Raw genomic sequence first — 19,903 nt, 5'->3', positions numbered from 1 at the left:
GAAAACTGGCCAAATGAGGACTTTAGGACGAATAAAAGGTGGAGAACATTAGGGACAACAGTTGTGAGGAGGGCAAAAACCAAAAATGGCCAGTGACAGTGAGACGCACAGAGAGAGAGAAGGGGGCAGCATCAATAAAAGATGTTTCTTCTCTTCACTGGTGTGACAAATGACTGCACAGCTCAGACCTGCCGCTGCTGACAGCCCTCAACTCAAACAGCAACAAAGGCAGCAAAGGAGAAGAGACAGACACGAAAAGAGACAGAAAATAAGAACAGCGAAGGACAAAAACAGGTGCATGTGGAGGCAAAGGGAGTGATAAGAAAATGAGGGGGGGGGGGGGGGGATTTGGATGAAGATGGAGCGAGAGAGAGGACGGGAGATAAAAAGAGAGACTGAGCTGATATAAAAAAAATAAAAAAACATTCATTGGTATTCCAAGGCGGTCTCCCATGCAGCACAGCGCAGGCAGTGCAGTGAGGGGGACAGACTGTGCTTCAACAGTGCCCCCTGCAGGATCATATACACACTGACACACTGGCATGAATCTAGGTCATCCTTTTAAAAAAAACACCAGATTCTCTCTCAGGGAACCAAAAACTACATCAGGAGGGTAACAGAAAAACACTAGCCACCTCTCTGGAGTATTTTCTTTTTTATATTTGAACAAGGACAACACTTTTTTTAATTGACCTGATTTGAGGTTCATCTACATTTGTCAGGTCTGAGCCACACACAAATGTAGATGACCTGCACAGGGACAAAACTGTCAGTTTATGTTAAAGTGATAGGCCTTTTTCCACTGAGGATATTTTGACATGTCAGTATAAAAAGCACAGGGGTAAATAATGAAATTAATGATGGTTGAGTTACATTTAGATACATACTGAGGCAGTACCATTTGCTCAGTTTTGATCATTTTCTTTCAATTCTCATCCTTCAAACTGATTTTTAAATGCCTTCACAATTTAGCACTGGATATTTCATGCAAATGTATCAGCAGGCAAAACAGTGGTGGCAACACCGGGGGCACAGCAAGCAGCAAGTGTAAACTGGCACGAAGCAAGACCTCCTTAGGGCAGTCAGCCTTTTTAAAAAAGGCTCATAAAAGGCTCTAAAATGTGGAACACACTACCAACCAAAATAAAATTAACACAAGGTATTCAGATTTTTAACAAAAGTGTTAACAGATGGCTGAAGCAAAATTGTTGTAACTGTATGTAACACTGATATTTGTGTCTTCTTTGCCTGTTTTTTCACTGCGACTGTATGTTGTAATTCTATGTAATCTTGACGTAAATGTTTACCTTTTGTACTTTTTTTTTTACCATTACTGTTATTGTATGCATGTTATTATTTGTGACCTAGATACTTCTCTTTTTTCCTTCTGTTCTTTAGTAAAAGCCTAATTACAGACAGGAGTTGGAAACTAGAAAAAACTATAATCTCAATATGTAAAACATCAGTTACAGCTTGTTTGTATCAGGTGGAAGTTGTGCTATGTTAATTCACATTGTCCATATGAAATACAATAAAATAAAATAAATAAATCTGCTTCAGTTTCAGGGTCCTGGTGCTGTGCTTGCTGGCTCACTTTCTTTTTCCATGCACAGAATATTTAGTCTTTTGCCCTTTCTCCAAAAAAGACAATGTTGCTACCAATCTGTTTACATGACTACTGAAAATGAAACACTAGGACACTGTCTATGAGGACCCCACACTATGCTGAAGATCCACACCTCTTGTAGCACTTGCTGCATCATGTCTGAGGGAGCCAGTTCTGGCCAACAAAAGGCAAAGCCATGGCATCATGCAACATATTAAAGCAAAAAAAAAGTGTTTCCATTGCAGTTTTGAAAATTATGGATTTTTCGAATCACTTGAAATACTACCTCATGCAAGCGTAAATACTTTTTTTGCAATAATTAGGAATTTTTTCAAAATTTAAGTGTTTCCATTAGGCATATTTTATACTTGAAATATCAATTTGCGCAATTTCAGGGTTAATGGAAACCCACCTACTGGCTGCATTACAGTAAAGTGATGTAATTTTATCACCAGACTGTTCCAGCTGTTCTATTATTGCTTTTACCAATGTTTGTGCCTTAACAAACTCATAGATTTTGGATTTTGCAGCTACTACTCAAAGTTGCAAAAACACTTATTGGAGCAACTTGTACGTAGCAGTCATTAGCAAAGTTGATACACAACTACATTTGTCTTTTGTTTAAATCTGAGAGGGACATTTTATGTGGGTGAGTCTACATGTACTTACAGGACAAATAATGTTTTTAATGAGCCTATATGAATATCAGTTATGCCTCAGCATCAATTTACTGCTCTTAAATGTGAAGCGTCGGCTTAGTTGTAGATAACAACAAAGTTGCAGTCACATCGAGTCTCCTGTCATACAATGAAAAAACCCTCTTATTTCATCAGCTAACACTTAGCCAGAGGCTAAAAACTCCACCAACACATTATGGTACAAAATCCCTTCCTCTGGGTGCAAATTTGCCAAGGCGGCACTCCTCCTCTGTTAATTTGTTTTTGTTTGTTCTCTCTGAATAAAAACACCCATCAGCTGATACTGTGGTCCAGAATACTTAACCCACGAGGGAAACAAGATTTTCAGTCAGAAAACTTCGGCCTCAGGCTACAGCATTTAAGTAACATCGTTCAACAAAACTATCAGTCCTTGTAATTCAAGTAACCCACAACACAAACATGTTTGTGGTCTGGATATTTGAGCAGATATTTCCTTTTTCCCCTACAATGTCTTGAAGAAAGTACAGACAACAGCAACAAAATAATAATGTTTCTTAACAGTAACCTGAAAGTATCCTGACGACAAGGTTAACACGAAGAGCAGATTCTGTTTGGACAAAACACTTCAGACCAACAAACCCTGCAGAGAGGCATTCAGTCCTATTCAGCACATCAGGGGGGTTTCTATTGGCACGGGGGACCAAGCACTGATTTTCAAAACCCTAAGCTGTCGCCCAATTTCATACCACACAACAATCCTACGCAGGTTTTTTAAGTATGTAGTGTGTTCACACAAAAAAAGTGACAAAATCGTCATACATCATCATATCTAGACACTTTTCTACCATCATCCTACAACAAATGAATGCTATTAGTTGGCTAGTGGAACAAATGTTGCTACACAGAACCAGAATTACTAGTCAGTTAAACTTCAGATAACCTGAGATAACCTGTAACCTATTCTAAAATACCCACAAGAAAACGGGAGGGATTTAAATCAGCATGCGACACTAACACACTGATCATCAACAGCTCTCCCTCTCCTCCCTTTTACACACACACGTGTGCTCTTAAGATTCAATAAATGAAACTGTATAGAGATGACGCGGTACATTAATTACTTAGTAAATATATGTTATTTGCTAACTTTTATTTATGGAGTTGTCGTGCAGTGTTCATAAGGTATGATGAAAAGTGCCACATGTTTCAGCGGCCTTCAAAATATAATTTGTTACTGAAAAATGTGATTAGCTTTTCGAAATGGCTCTTAAACACAATATTTTCTTAGACAAGGTTTAACGTTATAAATCAAGTTGTGCACATTTTTCTTCTGTTAGCTTATCTTTAAACTAATCGACCAGTCTCAGTGTAAACCTGTCTAACTTGTCTAAGAAAATAAATCATTAGGAACATCCCTACACCTTGCTATCAATAACCTCTCCATCTTCTAAAAGTTTTAAAGCCAGCTGGCAAAAAAATAGCTACTGAAACAGCAGATAACATGTGGGCAGTCTTGAGCACATATGCAAATGCTCAAAACACCAAACACTGGCTTACCCAATTTAAATTACTACAGGCTCTATTACTGATGTAAAAATACACAGCAAAAAATCCAAAATGTATCAAATGTCATTCCACAGAGGTAACTCTTTTTCATAGTTTTGTAATATGCCCAAAGGTTGAATATTTTTGGTCTGACATCATCAACAACATCTGAGAAATTATTAATACTCCTCTAGAAATAGAACCTTTATTATTACTGTTCTTACTTTCTCTGAAGAATTGAAAAGACTCACCACAGCCTAAAAAATACCTTCCTATCACCTCATGTAAAAAAAAATGCATGGCAGGAAAAGAAACGATAGATCCTGAATACAAAATGTAGTTACATGATCTAACCAGCACATCGCATTTGGAAAGGATAACATACTGCATGTCTTAATGACAAAGAATTTACTGAGTTTAATCCTAAATTACGTTTCATTTTAATTAATGAGTTTAATAAGTGAACGGAATGGACAAGGAAACAGAAGAGGTTCAGGAAGAAAAAGAAGACTAAGGGAGGAGATAAAGGTAGGAAATCAATGTTCCTAGACCCCCTTATCTTGATTATGTTTTTATTTGTAAATTTAGATTCATTTTACGTCTCTTTTTCAGTATATACATTCATTTTATTTTTGTCAATTTAGATTACATTTTTTTTTTAAATTATGTATTCTTTTAAAATTCCTCTCTCTTTTTCTCAAAAGAAAAATATAATGTTATAATTATTTTATATAAATGGAAATGAGCATTGACATAACAATATACTCATGTATGATCATATTTGGCTCAGTAAAAATATTTGGAAACACTTTTTGCACCTAATCAGATTCACAAAAAAATGGAGAAGCTATACAAAGCTCAAAAAAAACTTAAATTAATTGTGTATAATGGTGAAACAGCTCGAGGAACACGTCAGAAAACAACAACTTATGTGTGGAGTTTCATCGCTCACCTTTGACCTTGACATACAAGAACTCAGGGTTAACACAGAGGGCCAGGTTGCTCGGCAGTGTCCATGGTGTGGTCGTCCAGGCGATCAAAGCCACATCCTCATTGCCAACTATCGGGAAGTTGACAATCACAGATGGATCTTGAACATCCTGGAGACAAAAATAAAACAGAGATTAAGTCAATTCAGTGTTTTCATTCAAACATTAAATGCTGTTACTGGTGCTGAATTAGACCAGTTGAGGTGGGAGGTCGAGTTGTAATTTGTGCCAACCTTGTAGTTTTGGTGGGACTCAAAGTTGGACAGGGGGGTGTTGCAGGCAGTGGAGAAAGGCATGACTTTGACACCTCTATAAACCAGACCCTTATCGTACAGCTGTTTGAACACCCACCTGAAGGGATAGAGGATACATGAAAAAACTTAAAAGAGGAAAACAACAGAGAAAAGCTACACACAAAGGAACAGACTCAAGACTTGGACTAAGTCTGTTTTGTATTGCATTTTTTTATTATACATTGCTTTAAGTATTACACTCTAAGTACACTGAGATTATTCATTATCATCTTTGTACTCCTGTTACCTTTGTGTTTAAAGCATGGCTAAAAAACAGATTTCCTTCTGGAAAATAAGTTAAAGGGTAACTTTGGTATTTAAAAATTGACCCTATGCTCCCATTTTTTGTGTCTTTGTGACTAATGGTAACAATAATGCTTGAAATTAGTCCACTGTTGAGGGAGAACAGGCTATGCAGCCTGTTTTATTGCTGCCAGCTGCAATGCAACCACTCGGGGCATGTTAGCACCATTGATTTCCGCCCATTAAAAGTGCTGCTATTGTCTCCGATAGGCTCGTATTATTATTCTAAGCATCTGATACCTTATGGAAAGGAAGACCTTTTAGTATAAGAGTAAGATCCTTTTTGTTAATTCAAAAACCTCCCAAAATTGCTACGGCCAAAACCCACCAGACTCAATTTAATGTTTAATTTTAACTTTTTATTTTAATTTTATCATCGTAAAACAGACTTCATTCAAAGAAACAAATGACACATGCTAAAGCCTTCCGTCGTGGTTCATCTTTTTACTGTAGTTAAATCGCACCTTGTTTAACAGCCTTCTTGCTCAATACTGGGCCAATTTCAAAAACAAGGGGAAATGGGGCATAAGCTGAAAAAGACCGAAATTAAATAATTTAAGAAATGATTAAGTGGGAAAAAAAATAAATCAAAAGAAATCTCTGATGAAAATGATTTGCTGATATAAGTATATCAAAAGGGGTCTACCTTTTATTCCTTGTATACAAGTGAAATACAAATCATGTATCTTTAAGGCTAAACTTGTATATAGTAAATCTAACATTCATACCAGACAGTCTCCATGAACCATGGGTAGAGAGTCTTGTAGTCGTTTTTGAAGTCAATCCACCTTCCCATTCGCTTCACTGAGTTCTAGGAATAAAAAAAAAACAAAAAAACATTCATTTAGCAAATCAAAAAACCCAGAAACGATCACATGCTACAATTCTGCAGGGAAACTTGTTATAAAGCACTATTATTTTGGTCAGTCTTTAACAAGGAACATATAAATCCTATAATATTAAAACCGTCAGCATGTCACAGAGCAGGTTCAGTGCACTGTTCATTCAAAGTTGTGTTTTTTCATTTGTTTGCCAAATGAAATAAAAAACCAAACTGGCCTCTCAAGTATGATTCCACACAGTTCTCTCACATACTGTTCTTTCCTGTATGCTCACCTCCCACTCGTTGGCGTATCTCATGACAATGTTCCTGCACTGCTTGTTGTACTCAGCGATGCCCATCTTGGCCACATCTTCGGGCCCTTTGATCCCCAAAGTCTTATCAATCTCATACTCCTACAAAAAAACACACAAAGCAACACGAGACAAATAAATAACCACCGGATGTACATGTAAATATACAAAAAAAAATCCATACAATGTGATTTTAACAATATTCAGGATGACAGACTCTTACCACAGGCAGGCCGTGACAATCCCAGCCAAAGCGCCGGTCCACATGGAAGCCACTCTGGTGGGCGAAGCGAGTAACGATGTCCTTGATGGTGCCAGCCAGGATGTGCCCATAGTGGGGTAGACCCGTGGCAAAAGGAGGGCCATCATAGAAGGTGTACCTGGTTAGGAAATTGATGGGAAAATAATTTTAAAGATCTGGTCATCAGGCTAGATAGTGTTTTCTCACTGATTAAAAAAATGTTAGCTATGTAATGATAAGACAAGATGACCGGTTCCTCTCAATCAAGCATGTAAGACAACGAGACAATAAAACTTCTCATTCTTAGCTTACAGAATTAATGTCTGTCTCATATTTAGAGAAAATCAAGTGTAATACTAGGAGTTGCCCCAATAATTTTAACAAAACTTGAGATCTGTCATTGCATTGCATATTTCTCACCTCAAATGTTTTCAGTAACATATTTTAGTTTACAGTTTAGCTGCAAAATAAGGTTTGTGACCCAGCAGTCATGTTGTAAACAATTAAACAGCGTACCAAGCACCGCCTAACAGTCTTCTGCTCTTCTTTCAAAATTTAGAGACAGTTTCAGAAAATATGACCCAAAAAAAGATCATAAAAGTTACCAACTGTAGCTTTAACATTTAATTTTTGTGCTTACTGAGAATTATCACCTGAGAAGATTCCTATAAACTTATTAAACTGACATTAATGCCCCAGTGTTTCTTTCTACATGTTTTCATACGATGGAAAGTACTGATACTCAAGGAGATAAAATTATGAAAGTATTCAGTGGAGTCTAAAAGTAACTGGTTAATCAGGATATGCAAGTGCGTGACTTGGCAGCGCAACAGCTGGAATAACGATCCCTTTAAACAGTGCTTATTCGCTGCCAGCACTACATGATGCAGCAAGGTGAATATGTTTCTGTTCAAAACTATTTAATAATTTATTCAAAAATATTTTTAAAAAACCCATTTGCTTAAATAATACAAAAAGCATATTTATTTATTACTAGCTTAATGACTAGGTTAAAAGTTTGGGGTTTTTTTTCAAATTTTATACAGAGATAAATGTATTTCAAACTAAGAAAATTTAGACCACTGGCTTGAGTTAAAGTTTAACAAAACACTAACTTCATCTTAGGCTTCGATGGCTGTTTAACACAGTAAATTAATAACTATAAAAAATAGACAGTTGGATTTACTTGGGCCTGTTTTTGGACTGTTTGAGACACTCCTGGAAGCAGTCCTTCTGTTGCCACAACTTCAGGATCTTTTCCTCCTCGGAGGGAAAGTTGATGGACTCCGGTACTGGCTCCACCATGATGTCTGCCAAAACACAGAAAACAATAATGTAACTCAATAAACATGTGGAGCAGGCAGACACTGAAATAAATCTCACAGTATGTGTCATGAAGATTACATGATAAATATTTTATTTTTCCCCATTTAGGGCTGAGATTTTAATAAAGTATAACCCAATAAACTATCAATGATTAGCCATAATTTAAACAAATGAACCAAGATTGAGTAAATCTAACTTTCAACACACATTCATTATCCCACAATGCTACCTAACAATTGGGACAAGTTATTTGAGAAAAAGAAAAGTGTATTGTTAATAACATTTTCCTTATACTACCTATAAAAAATAATTTGTAGATATATATACAGGAAAAGACATTACCAAATTGAGGAGTAAAAGAAATAAACAACTTAAAAAAAATACATAGGAAATAGACAAACTAACAATTCACATATAACATGAGCTTATATAAATATGAAATTTAAAACTCTATTGATATTAGGGGTAGACAGACTGTCCGCCTGGTCGATTATTGGGCCAATATTTAGCATTTTGCCAGTTATCTGTATCAGCATTTTAATATTAGAGCAGCCATAAAATTAATTAATGAAACTTTGTGCATATTATACTCAACAAACACCAGAGAAGTCAGTCTGCAATATGTGCAAAGAAAGTGTCAACATGGAGGAGCTTTAGTTTGTAAAACCTCAGGGAGCTGTTTTTATTCATTCATGCCATATTTAATTTTTCACTGAACTTGTTGCAGGGAACTTGCTGTAGAAGATTTTTTAAAGTTTCAGTTTTGAGTAATATTTGCTAAATGCATTTAAAAAATATTTTGTTTTAGAGTTTATTATATCCAAATTCTAAATTTCGACAAAAATCTTTTCATTTTGATTGTAAATGCATATGACCAAATATTGGTTATCTGTTGCATTAAGCACAAATAATCAGTATTGGTATCGACCCTCAACAACCAATATTTGTCGAAAACAGAAATACAACAACAAAAGAAGACCAGGTTGTGCAGGTGACATTGAGAAACTTATGAGGAACCCCACCTCAATAAGCATATTAAACATATACAAAAGCCATGTAATCAAGAAAATCGAACAAAAGGGCAAACAAAGTTAATAAGCAAACATAAAGTAAGCAACATCAGTCAACTTAAAATAATTAAAAAAAATAAAAGTTAGTAATTTAAACCAACATTATGTGTGGATATAAAAATGTGCCTACCTTTGACGAAACCTCCCTCTGAATCTTATTAATAGCTGACTTGTCAAACCTGTCAGTGCTCGTCAGTTTAACAACAGAACAGGCGCTTCTTTTTAACATTTCATGTACTAAACTGAGGCCTGGTCCAATATTTTATTTCGAGGTTCAACATGCAGCCGCAGAAACGTTTCCCTGACTGGTTAATCACGTCAAATAACTCAGTTTTTCACAGCAGAAGTTCACAAGAATGACGCCTCCTTGTTGTTAGCTAGCAGGCTAAGCTAGCCGGTCAACGCTTAAATTAGTTAGCTTGAAGCTAAACGGACAGCAAAGTTTGTCAAAGGCGACGTTTAAACAGACACATTTACTGTCAGATGCACAGCGAAGTGTGGCTGTAACGAAACCTTTAAGTTGTGAATATTGAGTTTGAATGGATATACTCACATGTTTTCTGCCCCCGGCTGCCAAGAGAGACAAGAAATGATGCAAGTTGAAGTCAACGTGAGCGGAAATGACGACACCACGCAAGCTAGTTTGTGGGATGAAAATAAAATGCGATAATTTAAGTTGTCATGTTTTTAATACTTGTAATATCACCCTTAAAGATATAACTGGCTGTTATGATTATACAGATATTAACTATTTTAATTATGTTGTTGTTTTTTATTATTATTTTAAAGGGGAAATTCTTTATCCACAAACAAAACATTATGAGGTTCACACCCCACTTTCAGTCTTTTTTTCTTGTTTGACTTTAATTCAACGTTTTCCTCACTCACTCATAAATAACAAAAAAAGCAACAACATTTTAGATTACTATAAAAACCTATTTGGTGAAACCTCTGATGTAATGTGAAAATGTATTACTTTTGTTAGTCTGTTTTTTTAAATACTATTTTAAGTATTTTGATTAGTTTATGTACTGACATTTACTGACACTTATTTTGGACAGATTTTTTGTTACGTAAAGCTGGAAAAATCAATAAATGCAAAATACAACCACAAATGCGACCAAAATAAATAAAATGCGACCAAAAATAAATACATAAATAAGCATAAAATAAAAAGTCACCTTTGTATCTGTTTATAAAAAAAGTTTTACTGTTTATTTGTTTGATTGTATTAACTCATTTAATACAATAAAACATAAATGAAATTAAAATTAGGACATTTTACTGTGCTTGACCAACAAAATAAAAGCAACTTTAATGCTACTTTGTACTTTTACTTCACCACATTTTGGACGCTCTGTGTTATTTATTTATTTTCATTGTTATTATTATTATTATTCTTACTGAACTTCATTTATTTTTCAGCTTTAGTTGCTAGTTACTTTCTGCATTTGGATAATTAATAGCCACAAAATTGAAAATCAGATTGAAAGGAAGATTTTCTTTTGTAAGTGTGAAGAGGAGAGTAGGAAGGGATAGTAAATGTATAGTTCCAGCCTTTCCCAGCAAAATTTCAGAGAAAAAGAGATTATGAAGTTAAATGAAAAAGATGGCTTTCATATGCGCAGCAGGTCACAAAATTGGATTTTGAGTAGAGAAAAACAATCCAGTTTCTCTACCAGGGTTTTTATTTTACTCATAATCATAAATAAGAAGCTATGAAAAAAAAATGCAACCTCCATGCACCAAGACCCTGTTGGTGTCTTTAAAATTGTGATTGTTCATTTGTATTTCTTCAGCATTTTGTTCTTTATTTAGAATAAGTGTACTTCTTCCATAATAGCCCCAAATTTTAGTAATTACAGTAGAAGCAAGTGTTTTTCTACCACAGACAAAATTAGATCCCTTTTTTTAAAATAATAAATATAATCTGCCAGAGATGCTTTCTAAATTCCACTTTTCAACATGGTATTTTCTCCTCTCTTTCCTGTATTGTCTCCACAGCTTTTCCAGGTAAGGAGCTGTGTGAGAACAAATTGACTTTAAAAAGACTCGATACATAATGAACGAGGGTGTTCAGTTTCTTCACGCAGGGTAACTTTTGGGCACTTAAACAAAAAAAAAAAACAGTTGTTTAACAGTCATGCTGATAAGTTGGCCACTTTTTTGTTGTAGCATGTAATTCACTGGCAGATCAGTACCTCAATTATGAAAGTGAATTAATTTTCTATCAAGGATTTAAAAAAAATTGCAGACCACACATTTAAATTATTTCATGTTATTTGGCCTTTAAGACATACATATACGGACATCCTGTATGTAAGAGGTAATGTACTCTACTTTTCCTTAAAAAACAACACTTTTTCACAACTATTCATCAGTGAAGATATTTCTCAGATAACCATAATTTGATGTTGCAATTAGTCTAAGAGTCCTTCAGTCAATGTTTATAACTGGCGTTCCACCACGATCCTTAAGGAACAAATTAATTTCATACTAAAAATCAATCTACTTCATCCAATTTATCTTTTAAATTATTTAAATCATTTACTTTTCTTTTGTTTGCCTTGTATTTAAGGTGGCCAGAGAGACGGGTGGTAAACATGCTACAAACGTCCTCAGCCAGAGACAAAACAGGGACATGTGGTCATATTATGTGTCTTAAGCTTCCATTCCCTCTTTTGATTATAATGATCAACATTGATTATGATGACATCGCCTTGGACAAATCCCAGGCGCCAAATCAAAATCATCATTCCTTAAAAGTCAGATACAATAAAAGAGAAACATCTGATGGTTTGTTAACAAAGCATAGCTTTATTGTGACGGTGGAAACACAGTCAGTGTGACGCTGGCAGACGTGGAGGTGACCGGGTGGAGGCTTATTGCCTCTTTATTGCCTTCCTGCACCTCTTGTTGTGCTTCTTAGCAAAGCGCATGTTCCTCAGGAATTTAGGGTCCACCTGCAGCAAAGAAAGAAAACAGTGACGTGAGTAGGGTGGAACTCGAGAGAGGACAGTAAGTGCACAATTGCATGTTTGTTTTTTTAAGCAAAATAATGAAGCGATTTGAAAAAACATAAAACACACTCACAAAAGCTAAATACTTGTTTATCTGCATTTAAGTAGTGAACATGCATATCAGTCTCTGGTTTAAAGCTGCAGTTGGTACTTGTTAAATAATTTGTGTCATAGTTGCTGAAACTGTCACTACGTCCACACTTAATTAAATGAGAATAGTCTGAAAAAATGATGCCATTCTGCCTCCTCATAGTGCTTCTAATGGCCAATTTGCCAGAATTTACCCAGACAGTGTACTGTTTAGCTGTAAAATGAGAAAGTCAGCGACCCGGGCGCCATGATGGAAAACGCGACGAACCAAGCACCGCCGAGCAGCCACAACAAGCCACAGTTCACGGGCGGCGGTGAACATGATTGACAGCTGTGTTAGAGACTCTTTGGTTCTGATTGGTTGTTGTCGTTCACGTGCAGCATAGCCATTAGAAGCCATAACAGGAGCCTGAGGAGCACGATATTTTTCAAATATTTTCTGTCTCATGTATTGCTGTGTTGGTGTAGTGACAGTTTCAGCAAAGATGAGAGTTATTTTTCACAGAAGTTATAAACTGGAAATAAAAAAAAAAACACTGGATGGTACTGGAACTACCTCACTGGTACTGTTATCAACTTTGACAACAGAAGTAGCATTATAGACATCATATTTATTATATTGTGATTATGATATAGTCTGTATGAGAAAATAATCCTGTAAGTAAAAGCACAAATGATCAACATAAGACTAGTTTTCCATTGGAACAATATTTTTTATGGAGTATTTTAAGGGGATGTGCAAAGTTTTATACTGTAATGCTGTAGTGCCAGCTGAATAACGTGCATTTAAGGAATGTTGGCATCTGCTACAACTGCTAAACCTACCCACAAATAATGCTTTTAACTTTCCCACAATTAAATGAACAACAGACAGGAGGAACACTTGTAACAATGCTTTCACTATTTAATTCTTTTCAATATCTCAGCTACACGTATAGCATTAATATTTTCTGCAAAGATTTGAGATGACGGAGCTTTATAAGTTGTTTGAAAGCCTGCCTTGAAACCAATTCCTTTTAACAGTGAAGAAAATGTGGCAGCTGGCTGCTTCCGCAACAAAACTGTGCAAATTGAAATTGTGAATATAAAATACACCCAATGGAAACGCATCAGTTTTGAAAAATCTTCCATTTATCACAAAAACATGAGGTGGTATTTCAGGAGATTTGAAAAAGCCATATTTCACAAAACTGCAAAGGAAACACTTTTTCACTTTTATAAATCAGGAGATGAAAGACCTGGCTCCTTCAGGCAAGATACAACAGGCCCTTCATGAGGTGTTATTGCATCACACATCTCTTCAAAAGTTGAGCAGCTCATCCAGAAGTTTTGAATCTACAATTCGTTTGTGAAATAATCGCTTTATGGACTCTTCACCTCCCAAAAATACCTCATACGTGGCTTGCCTTACCATTATTACTAGCATAACACGCCTACATCACTTTCAACTGGAAATAATGACAGCTAATGCGGTGGCTGCAGTAAACCTACTAATGTTTTGAACATCCATCATCATACTTCTAGGAACGTTTTCACGAGAGTAAAAGTCACATGACACCACTCAATGTAAACGCACTCAACTCGCAATTCAAAACTATTGCTCAGTTTTGCACATATCTGTTATGGAAACCCGACGAGTGTGGATACAGTGAGGGAGAAAACCATTATAACATCGGCCCTCACAGAAAATTTCAGGTAATTGATATGGGTAAAAATAAATAGCCATGAGACACAGCATGCATTGATCTATGCACTTCCTTCTTTACGTAGTCTGAGCTTTTCGAACGAAAGAGGACAGCTTAACTCTGTCAGGTAACCAGTTACAAATACTGAATGTAGCTGAAGAGTGGAGACAACAAGGGTGTACATGTGTCGATACATTTCCACACGTATCACAATTATTACAACAAATGCAATACTGAACGGCATCAGATACTGTGTGCAGTATTCTTCTGCATTATTATTTTTAACAGGTGGATAACAAAAAAGCAAATAAAGACAAATAAAGACCTGGTACACAAAGGCCTTAACTTTGTTACTTATACGTATGTAAAACGACATCCATCTAGACAGAGCTGTAACTGTACATACCCCCTTTAGTGACTCATAACGGTTAGATCTGGGCTTCTTGATGCCATTCCTGTGGTATTTACGAGCTGCACAGACGAGGACAGAAAAAATTAACACAAAATAGCTGATCTATTTGTCCCATTTCTTGCATCCTCTTCAAAATATTCTTTAGTAAGTATCATGCAAGTAAAGGTAAAATCCAATGTTGCAATATATCTGATCACATATGATTGGTGTAGCAGCCTACATTTTTAAATGATAGCTCCTTAGTTGTTAAACTTTAAACTGCAGTCATACTTACACTGGTTGTGGGTTGTGTGATTCTTGGACTTTGCCATTTCGACGCTGGTTAATCTGGAAAAAAGGAAAAATTTGAATATTATTTTTGCTTAGCATCACTGCTATTAGCATGTTAGCTTACGTTTGAATCGCCAGCCGGCAACTACTAGGGATTACTATGTAGACAAAAGTGCGTTAGATAAAAGACAACTTCGCAATAAAACTATAGCTGTCAGATGTCGTTGTAAGATTAGCATCAGACCCCAAAGAAACCAGACAATAATAAAACAGGGAGGCCGTTTTGGGGCTGTTTGTGGTACTGCTGCTAAGTCGCTAGCTGCTGTGCTAAAGGCAGCGTTAGCAATTTTTAAATGTAAAATTCATCCGTTAACGATAATCACATCTGAATCATACTGCGGCGGAAACATTGCCAATAAAGTGTTTTATCAAATTCAGAAGCCGCTTTTGTGCGTGAATGCAAAATACACGAGGATTGATGAAGATTTTAGAAATTCACATCTTGGTTACCTGCCACACGAACAGACGACAACCGGAAGAGAAAGAAACTCGGCGGAGGAGAAGAAGAAGAAGAAGAAGAGGAATGGCGTAAAGAGAGGTTTACCGACACCTCCTCCTGCCGGTGGCGTCTGATATGACGGGTGAGAGCCCACAGCTGACCACAGGATGTCACCCTCTGTGCATCACATTTATCGTGTGTGTGTGTGTGTGTGTGTGTGTGTGTGTGTGTGTGTGTGTGTGTGTGTGTGTGTGTGTGTGTGTGTGTGTGTGTGTGTGTGTGTGTGTGTGTGTGTGTGTGTGTGTGTGTGTGAGTGAGAGCGCACATACATGAATGAGTCATATGTCTACTTAATTCATGTGTCTTCCTTCGAAATGAAAGTGGAAATTACATGACTTCCTGTATCTGGAAGGCCATGCATTTCTCTTTCTCATCCAAGTTGTAGTTCTTTTTTCTTTCTTTTTTTTTTTTTTTTTTTGCTGTTTAATTTCCTTTCTTTTATTTGTCATAAACAGTGGTGAATGAAGTATCTGAAAGGCATGCTTGAGTAAAATTACAAATATCTTGCCAGAAAATTACTTTAGTAGAAGTTAATGTCACTTATTAGAATATTATTGGGTAAAAACCTTAAAATATCTGATAAATACTGCATTTAAGTAACAAAAGTAATCTTATATAATAAATGCAAGTATGTAAAGTAAAAGTACAAGTAAAATGCTACTTAGAAAATAAAGCGAGCTGTCAGAATTTTGAGAGTTATTAAGGTTATTTCTTCATGACATACACCACCTTTAAAAGGAAAATTTCACTTAAAATGAGGTCTATTACAACTTAAAGGATCACAAGAACAAAATTATTTTTTCTCTTCCCTCTCATTCCCTCATTCATCCATCCCCCTCCACCCGTCCTCACTTGTTTTATAGTAAGTAACTAAAATGCTTAGGGGAAATGCAGTGGAGTAGAAGTTTACATTTTATTTAGGAAATGTAGTGAAGTAAAAGTAAAAATTGAGAGAAATATAAAAAGTTAAGTGAGTTGGTGGATTTTGTTTAACACTGTGACCATCTATCTATTGCCATCTGTTGGCAACACTTGTTTTTATTGTTATGAACCAAAATATATAAAAAAAGTGTTCAAAAAAAAAAAAAAAAAGAAGTATGGTGGTATGGTAAGGTGCCAGCCTTGCACACTGCAGTAGGTGAATCGGGGTGGTGGCATCTACGTCTCCTATAAAAGGAAAATCTGCCACTGCTGTCAAAGATACTTATCTAAGTGCTATTCTCCTTTTTGTTGTTGTTTAATTTTGCCTTCTAAATCCATTTTCTTAAAAAATAAGGGGGGGGGGGGTCCCATTAAAAAAAATACATTTCCTAAAAATCATTTTTCAAAAAAACAGCAATAAAGTACAGCCATTTCAAGTTGTAAGCCCCTCCCCTCAGCCAAAATTGCTTAAATTCTTTGACATGCCTACAGCTAACATGAAAGAAGAGACAAATAAACAAACACATAACATATCCAAAACATTCAACCAAACATTTTAGTGTTATGTTATGTCTTCAGCTACAGAAAATGAATATACCGTTATGTTACATTAATGTTATTTGATTTATTACACAGTACATTTCTATGATTTTCCCAAAACCACGACTGTGGGAACCCTGAGATTTCCAACACTGAAGTTAATAGGCTATCAAGCCCTCAGCTGACTATTGATCTGATCTGTTACCATGTCAGCTCAGTACAAAGAAATATTCAGACAAAAATATTAAAATGACCATCAGACATATTTACCATAAATTCGCATTCACGTTTTTTTTTTTTTTTTGCTTTGTGCCTGATTTTTTATTTATTTTTTAAAATATATGTTTATTATTTTAATGCAGTTATACATTTAAACATATGACACGATGTACACATGACAGAACTTTCCCCAAAGGAAAAATATCGCAGTGCTGAAATAATAATAATAATAATAATAATAATAATAATAATATAATAATAATAATAATAATAATAAAACAAAAAACAGTACGTTTAAAAAAAATGATGTGGCTTCGTGCCTGTTTATGTCTGAGGTTATAAAGAACTAAAAATGTTTTTTTTTAATGCTTTGCTCGGTGCTTTTCATGGACTGACTCCCTCTCTTAGTCACGATATCCAGCATGGTGAGATGATGGACAGATTGTAAAGCGGCCAACATTTATAAACAGATTCATAGAGATTACAGGGCTGCTGACCCTCCCCTATGTTGTGATAGATGGGAGAGGATGCACAGACATGTGACTGAGCTTACTATCTCTATCTCTCTCACTCTCTCACACACGCACACACACCCTTGATCATACACTGACAGAACCAAGAGATTTTTCTAAACATGGCCCTAACTTCTCGTCTTCCTTTCCTTTCCTTCCTCCTCTCATTCTCAGCCGAGGTTGGGTGAATCCCTGCTCAAGCAGAAGAAATCATGCAGCAGCATCCTATATTTAGACCCCTGTTTGATCATACAAGCCTCTCTCTCCACTCCGCTCCACTCTGCAGCGCTCAGCTCGGCTCTGCTCAGTCAATTACAGATTTTGGGTGCGTGTGTTATTTCATGCTTTCTCCTTGATCCGATGGTGGTCAAGAGAGGACAGCTTTCCGTTTCCTGTGAGATTCTTCACACGTGGTAGTTTTGTTAGTGTGGGAGTGCGAGCTCATACTGCACAATGAACACATCGCTGTGAATATTTTCTCGGCATTATCGGTGTGAAATCTTTATTAATGAAGTTGAATAATCTCACTTTGTTCAGTGAAACACACAATTATCATTACCACAGTAACTCTCCCTGCACAAGTGGGGAATAAGAAAATTCCTCAAATAACTGCATAAAAAACTTGCTCTCATTTCTGCTACTTTAGGTTTTGGGTGGAGATACAACTAAAAACTCATGTAATATTTCATGTTGATGCCATAAACTCGATAAGATAATGGACATGGTTACCATGACGTCACCCATTGGTTTAAGGATTCCTGTTTTGACGCCTTGAGTTTGGCATTTTTATTGTCGACATCTTGGACTTTTGGGGCCAGAAGTAACCCTATTGTGACAATAGGGTGGAGCTAACAATAACACTAGCTGCTAGCTTAGTTAGCATGGTGCATTTACAGCATACCTCCATCCCCCCTGGAAGAGTGCAAGACTTTGAAGCAAATTCCACATAGTGGCCAAAAGTGGAATTACACTGTCACTTGATGCTATGGGTCCCAGAAAGTTTTTTTTTTCCATTGACTTACAATGTGAGGTTCTTGTACAACCAAACACTCAACAAGACTTGTTTTAGATACAGTGATACAGTTAACAATGATACAGTTAACATTAATAAACTGAAAACATGGTGAAATATTGACAGCGATGGCTGCAGCTACACCTATACTCTGCAAATCTGGCGTTACAACATGGTTACACATTATGTTAACGTTGTGGCCATGCTAGTAACGTGTCAACTGACAGAACCGCCTGTCACTCAAAGTGGGTACACCCTTAAGACCCTTGTACCAGGCTGCAAACATGTTAATTTCTGCTGTAAAGTTTTTAATGTGGGGGGTGTATGGGGAGTGAGTTTCTAGAGTATATTGGAACCAGCTTCAGGTGGCCATTAGGTGTAACTGCAGTTTTTTCAGTTCTGCATTGGCTTCATTTTCAGCCTCAGGGGTTGCCACTTGGTTGATGCACACAAAATCTCCACTCTGTGATAGTCGACTAATTGACTTGCTTTGTTCGGTAGGCTCTTTTTAAAAAGATAAAGTTCAAAGTGAAGGTTAATCAGGGTGAGACTGCAGGAATTTACTGCATCTGGCTAAGAAAAAGTAAAACACTTAAACTCTTATAAAACACACCTTGTCACTTCTAAACTTTGTTCCTTGTAAGCATTAAACAAACTCAATAAAATCTGTTAATTAGTGCATTTAGAGGTGCTGGTAGGCAGATTTTGTTACCTTTAGACAAAGCCAGACTTGTTGTTTCTAGTCACTGTGCTAAGAAAAGTTAACCCCATATTGGCTGTAGCTTAATATTTAATAGACAGTTATGAGAATGGTCCCTACAAACATATACACACACTTTCAGTTCTCCCAAGACCAACACTAATTTAATTACAGAATATGAAGGTCTTGTGTGCTGTCTAACGTGATCTTAGATATTACATCCTCTCTATTGAAAAAAAATCCCTGCACATCTATTATTGTTTATGTTTATTAAACATTTTGCAATATTGCTTCCCTGATATTGCATGGCCTATTTCATATCACAGAAAAAGTTCAATTACATCTTCATTCGATGCCATGATCATTTTGTTGTAATTATCTTTTTTCCTCTCTAAAGTAAGTTCTAATGTCAGAAGGGTGTTCTTATTTAACATCACATGGCAACAGTATATATATATATATATATAAATGCAGTATAATGACGCTTCTGCAGAATGAGCAGTGCCTTCAGAGCTGTGCATTAAGTCCCACCAATAATGAAGTCTACAGGGGACCGCTCTGATACTTTATCGATTCCCTTTGAGAGAACAGAAGACATCACATGCGTTGGCCTTCTGTGGCTTTGTTTCTGTATCTGTCATCCATCTGATGTTGTCTCTTTCTCCTTCACTGTTATTTGTTTCACATGGTCCTCTTATATGTCTTTGCAGTCTACAATTGAATAGTTCCATTAAATGCTATCCCTCTACAGCAACAGCAACTCTTTGACAGCAACAGCTACTGGTTACTTTCCCTGA

At 36.2% G+C, this 19,903-nt stretch overlaps 1 protein-coding gene across 2 annotated transcripts in view; it reads right to left on the bottom strand.

Annotated features, from left to right (window-relative positions):
- The window catches only part of iars1 (isoleucyl-tRNA synthetase 1), a 73,243-nt gene extending 63,473 nt beyond the window's left edge, over positions 1-9,770 (bottom strand). The window contains exons 1-7 of one of the 2 annotated variants that reach the window (XM_042506187.1): positions 9,720-9,770; positions 7,957-8,080; positions 6,753-6,909; positions 6,512-6,631; positions 6,124-6,206; positions 5,033-5,150; positions 4,763-4,910 (exon numbers count right to left, since the gene is read on the bottom strand). In XM_042506187.1, the coding sequence (XP_042362121.1) occupies positions 4,763-4,910; positions 5,033-5,150; positions 6,124-6,206; positions 6,512-6,631; positions 6,753-6,909; positions 7,957-8,075 (745 nt within the window). In that variant the 5' untranslated portion in view covers positions 8,076-8,080; positions 9,720-9,770. Of the gene's footprint in view, positions 1-4,762; positions 4,911-5,032; positions 5,151-6,123; positions 6,207-6,511; positions 6,632-6,752; positions 6,910-7,956; positions 8,081-9,296; positions 9,318-9,719 lie in introns of those variants that run through there. The other variant, XM_042506179.1, reaches the window with a different exon arrangement.
- Positions 9,771-19,903: the final 10,133 nt, after the last annotated feature.

This window comes from Plectropomus leopardus, chromosome 2, assembly GCF_008729295.1.
Source record: "Plectropomus leopardus isolate mb chromosome 2, YSFRI_Pleo_2.0, whole genome shotgun sequence".
Taxonomy (NCBI): Eukaryota; Metazoa; Chordata; class Actinopteri; order Perciformes; family Serranidae; genus Plectropomus; species Plectropomus leopardus.
The sequence above is the reverse complement of the archived record's forward strand: the minus strand, read 5'-3'. Positions and strand labels throughout refer to the sequence as shown.